We start from the raw sequence: 5,134 nt of genomic DNA, 5'->3' as shown, positions 1-5,134 counted from the left end.
CGAAAATTTAGTACTTTGTGAGGGGACATGTAAACAGCTGTGAACTTTATGATGACAAGGTCGGTTAGGAACATATGGATACATTCGCTTTTCAACAATGAATGTTTTTGATCGTCGTAAACTACCATAAATATTGTATTGCCATTCATATCTTTTGTTGATAGTTAAGCCTTTTCATGCGTCGTGTGACCTCCGTCGACTTTTTGTTAATTTTTTTTTCATACATCAAGATTGCAACATGTTTCAAATGTAGATTTGTTTTATTGTTATAAGTGTAACAAATTGCAACACAATTCCATGATGTACTTGTAAATACAGCTAGGTTTACGCGTTTGAACACAATCTCTGTCAGCTAGTTCACACGTTTGTAGATATTGCTACTCAAGGACAGCACATCGACATAGGCGAACTGACAACATTAGGAGAACGATAGAATCTTCATGGTCAATATCGTATAAAATATCATCTGCATGGTATAGTGTGCCCTTGATACAATGCAATGTCCTTGCGGGACTTAACTCGAGGTGAATGGTTGGTTAGCTGGCGTTCGCCCCGTTCGATCTAGTGGTGCGAGTTCATTTTAAGCTCCTGTAGCTCTTCTTCCGAATCAACCGAATCTTGCTCATCATCCGAACCGTGCAAGGAAGGCGCCGGTGTGGTGTGTCCTAAAAGAATAAAGCACGTGTTAAAGGAATCAAGATGGAACCACCTTATGTTAATATATTGACTAACTGGATGAGCTAGGACTTGGTGGGGCACTGATCGGTCGCGGATATGTAAAGTCAGTGGCTCGCTTTAAGTATTCAGTCGACTCATCCACATAATCGGGATACACTCTTTGCAAAGCTTTCACTCTAGCTTGGCGGTAATACTGTGGAGAAAGTAAATTACAAAATTCGTTGCTATTCGAACTCACAACATGATCGCTACTCACAATTCCTAAATTTCTCCAATCCAAAAGATCGCTCAACCGCTCCGTACGATTGCGCTGGATGATACGTTGGCGACGGTTAAGTTTGGAAAACTCGAACATATACTTTGATAGCTGTTGTACGCTCTCTTCCAGCCCGACATGACGGCGATCGACGATATAGATACCGTAAGATTTAGGATCGGCCACGTGTTCGTGCATGAAGCATCCGAACCCAGACAGATTCGTAGTGATACTCGGTATTCCCATCACTGTACATTCGGCCGGTGTATATCCCCATGGTTCGTAGTAGGACGGAAAGACACCTAGATGGCAACCGCGTACGAATTCTTCATAGTCAAGCCCAAACAGTGGGTTGGTCGAGTTGAGGAACTCGGGATGGAACACAACCTTCACACGATCGTACTTGGTGTTGAAGAGGTGACACCGACGGATCGAGTCCAGTACCGGATCATTCCAATCATCGACCACGTTGTGCGTAGTAACGGGTGGATTGCCATCCCTTTGCAGTGCATACAGACAACGCTTGATCTTAACGATATCCTCTTTCGTCAGTATCTCAGTACCCTCGGGTAGCTGACCCTGGAGACACGTCTCGTACATTCGCTTCCCAATATCCTGCTGTATGCTGTTAATCGTGTCTCGCAACTGTTTTGTGACCGCATGACCGCGCAATGACTCCACGTTAAAGTTGTTAGTTTTAGCCGGAAAGATTAGAAATGCCACCACCGTTACGTCCGAGTTGTTCGACTTCAGCATGTGATTCAAACGAGCCAGCGCCTCGATGAAAATGTCCGCCCCCTTGTTTGTAAACTCGTACCGACCCGCTATGAACATGTACAGCGTCTTTTCAATATTGAAGTTAAAGTGTCCGTAAAAGTGACCCCGCGTAAACTCGTGTATCTTTTCCTTCGCCATCGCGTGCATGTTCTGAAACTCGTGGATAGCCGCAAACTTTTTCACATTCAGCCCGTTCGGTGTGATGATGTCCGGTTTGCGCTTCAACAGATGTTCCGCTTCGTAACCCGTGATCTCCGAAACAGTGGTGAACACGTGCGATAGATGTGAGGCAGCCCGCTCCAGACAGTACCGATGATAGATTTGGCGTTTCCCGGCTTCTTCATCCACGGGGAATTTGTCGAGATTGTTGTAGAAATCGGTATTGCCTGCACAGAGGTATCGTCCGAGTAGGGTGGCGTGCGTGGTGAAGACGGTTGCTACATCCACCTGACGTGTTCGAATTGCTATCAATCCGACACCCGCTTGCCATTCGTGGAAGTGTGCCACGATTCTTGGCGGTCCGTATTCATTCTCGTGCGAATATACCTCAGCGCAGCGTTTAAACTAGAATAGAGAAGCAAAAAAAAAACACAAAAATTGTAATGAACATTCAAACATCGCCAACGTGCGTCAGCTCACCTCATCAATGAAGGATGCAACTGTATATCCCAGAATGATCGCATCGTTACACTCAATGTCCAGATGTGGAATACCAATGTTAGATGAATCCCAGAGCTCCTGTTTGTAACCGTCCATTTTCCATGCCGCCGAACCGATGTCAAACAGGATAATCTGTGGATTGCCATCTACCAACCATCGCCCGCAGTGCACTTTATAGCCTTGATTACGCATCGCGGTGACAGCACGATAGAAGGGACCATTGCTGGGAAACTCGCAGGCTTCTACCTCGGTGCGTGCGGATGCTTCCTTGTATGGTCCAATCAAGCAGTATTGATCTCCCAGCTCCTCGGTCGAGACGAACGCCTTTGAGCGAATGACCGTGTATATGCCTCCAACTGTAACAAATTTCCACAAGTGTCAGTAACATTGGCTTCAGTCAGCATATCGTAAGTCTCCCTACCTTTATTAGCCACTTCCCACGCTATCTCGAATGTCCATCGGTTTTCCGTGTTAGCCGAATGACCCCGGTCCAGGAACTGCATCAGATCCGAGCTGGACTCGACGCGCGAATATCGACGACTCATGGCGCAAATTCTGCAACAACATCAACACAAGAAACAATCAACATTAATCACAGTTTACAGTCGAATATGCGAAGATCCACGGGACTTGTTTTGCGTCATATTTGGATCACAAGGTAACGCTTACGGGAACGAGAGCGACAAAGAGCAAGAGCAAGGGACAGATCAAGAATCTAGTACACAAGTCTATTTATAGTGGCATGAGAGACATTCGTGAATTCATGTCCACACCGTTTCCTGCACTCTACTGCATTATCTCATTCTATACGCCATGCTGGTGGTTGATGCGTGTGCCAAAGCTATAGAACTTGAGACCATCAATGGTTGAAGGTTATCAAACGACCTTGACATTGTCGTTTGACACCGTGACAATGTCAACGCTGGAAATCGCATGAAGAATTGAATGATAGGATCGTTGCATACACTACATATGGCGCCATCTAACCATCGCACGGACGTTGCGGTTATGTAAACATGCTGCCCATATCAACCGGCACCCCGGAGGATCAACATAATATACACTAAAAGGGTTTGCAAAACAACACTGCCCTGTCGTGGTTTATGGCGCCCGTTTGTTTAGTGTGCAAGGCCTCCTCGATGATTATGCGTGTATGATCGATCCATAGCACAAGATCGCGTACTAAAAAGTAGAGGTCACTCCACAGGCATCTTATGCAATGCACCACTTTTCGGTACGGGTCTCTGCAACGTTACATTCCACTCCAGAAAACCAGTTCTTCCACTTCATACTGAAGGGCGCCCGGGAGTGGAAAGCCGGTTCTGACAACTTTCTCAACCGTGCCGAGTATGTGCCGGTTTTTTTTGTTGGTAGTTTACATTTCCGTTTGTATGAAGACAATCATCCAAAACACCGGTCGGGCATTAAAGTACGGCGTACCGATAAGGCACGCTATATCTTATCGGCGTCGCTGACCTCGATGTTACGCTGGCACGTTACGGTCAGGGTTAGGGTTTCGATTCTATTTTATTCTCGTTGCGACGTCATCATCGGGAGGGAACGCTCGTAAAGATTCGCTCACCATCATCGTACACAATGGTGCGGATCTGCCAGGACACGGCCGAGGACATAAGGGAACGCCCGACGATAGGAACAGCTGGTTTGGCGGAACTGTGCTATGTTTCCGACAATGTATGCTAGAGAACGAGCGAGAGAGCAAACAGGAGAGCACAAACGGGAGAAAGCGAGAGCGCTCCCGAGAAAGATGTGGGTCGGGTGTATCGTAGACGGTCGGATTTGGCCGCCAAAGAACTCAGAGGAGAGTCGTTCGCTTTAATGTCAAATAAAGGTCAATGGCTAGCTGCTGCTGTTGCAACGAGATGACGGCGGGATAATCTGTGATCTGGACACGCACTACGTTCGGGATGGCTAAGTTTGACCCGGTACAGACGTACGCATTCATTGCCCACTGGACACGGGTTCGGGTTTCCGATTATCCGGCGACTGATCCGGTGTCCGATTACTTACACGGTCACGGTACGCAGAAATCTATAGGTGCACTGTTCACAATTGACAAGACGAAGAGGTAATCAATCCACGGTACCGATCTACACACATGTACACGTTCACACGCGCTTACACTCCCAGGACGGGACAATCTAGGTGATCTTGTAGCACGACCCGCGATATTGCGTCCGACTCCGGCAATCACCTCGAAGGAACTGTTTTCATCTCTCACAATCGATGCCGAATCACGTCGCTAGAGTTGCTTTTAGAACTACAAGTTGCAGGGGTGGGCGTATTACACTCGAAAGTACATTAGCTTTTCAAAATTAATTTCCCAACAAATATACATATATTTTTTATGAAAAATGTGAAATGAAAAACACTCAACAGTATGAATAAAATTTATTTTAAAATATCTTATTCAAATTCTATAATAAAAGCAATATTATTTTATTTTGTCCGAGAGATTTTATTCAAATTTTTCAATCTTCGCTGTTGTTCAGAAGCCATCCCTGTACTTTCGTGCGTTGGATGGGCGACGCAGAAATGGGAATCCAAAACGCATGCTTGCTCGCGAGAAAGAAAGTTTACGCATCTCACAGATAGCGCATGAAGAGGGTTGAAGAGCAAGCTGAGAATAGTCCCGATGTACGTGCCGGTATGGCGAGGAGAGAAATCACCCCTGAAATGACAACAAACCTGTTGGGAGAATATACGAGCAACGAAGAGAGCTTAGTAAAACGGAATATCAGCGAA

At 46.1% G+C, this 5,134-nt stretch overlaps 1 protein-coding gene across 2 annotated transcripts; it reads right to left on the bottom strand.

Annotated features, from left to right (window-relative positions):
* Window positions 1-241: 241 nt before the first annotated feature.
* Window positions 242-4,616, bottom strand: LOC125761905 (glycogen [starch] synthase). 2 transcript variants are annotated; one of them, XM_049423484.1, is made up of 6 exons: window positions 4,400-4,616; window positions 2,793-2,926; window positions 2,351-2,727; window positions 935-2,275; window positions 733-871; window positions 242-665 (listed from the first exon to the last, which is right to left on the bottom strand). In XM_049423484.1, exons 2-6 carry the CDS (start codon window positions 2,914-2,916, stop codon window positions 562-564), a joined length of 2,085 nt encoding a protein of 694 aa, XP_049279441.1. In that variant the 5' UTR covers window positions 2,917-2,926; window positions 4,400-4,616; the 3' UTR covers window positions 242-561. The 2 variants fall into 2 exon arrangements, with proteins under 2 accessions (XP_049279441.1, XP_049279442.1); XM_049423485.1 differs by lacking the exon at window positions 4,400-4,616 and adding an exon at window positions 3,041-3,171.
* Window positions 4,617-5,134: the final 518 nt, after the last annotated feature.

Source organism: Anopheles funestus, chromosome 2RL (genome assembly GCF_943734845.2).
Source record: "Anopheles funestus chromosome 2RL, idAnoFuneDA-416_04, whole genome shotgun sequence".
Lineage (NCBI taxonomy): Eukaryota > Metazoa > Arthropoda > Insecta > Diptera > Culicidae > Anopheles > Anopheles funestus.
Note: the sequence above shows the minus strand (reverse complement) of the source record. Positions and strands in the feature narration are given on the sequence as shown.

Excerpts from the sequence above, each read along its gene's own strand:
- LOC125761905 (XM_049423484.1), bottom strand. The coding sequence starts at position 2,916 with ATGAGTCGTCGATATTCGCGCGTCGAGTCCAGCTCGGATCTGATGCAG. Across the intron at positions 872-934 it reads ATTGGAGAAATTTAGGAATT|TATTACCGCCAAGCTAGAGT; the intron begins GTGAGTAGCGAT and ends CTTTCTCCACAG. Across the intron at positions 666-732 it reads ACCAAGTCCTAGCTCATCCA|GACACACCACACCGGCGCCT; the intron begins GTTAGTCAATAT and ends TTATTCTTTTAG.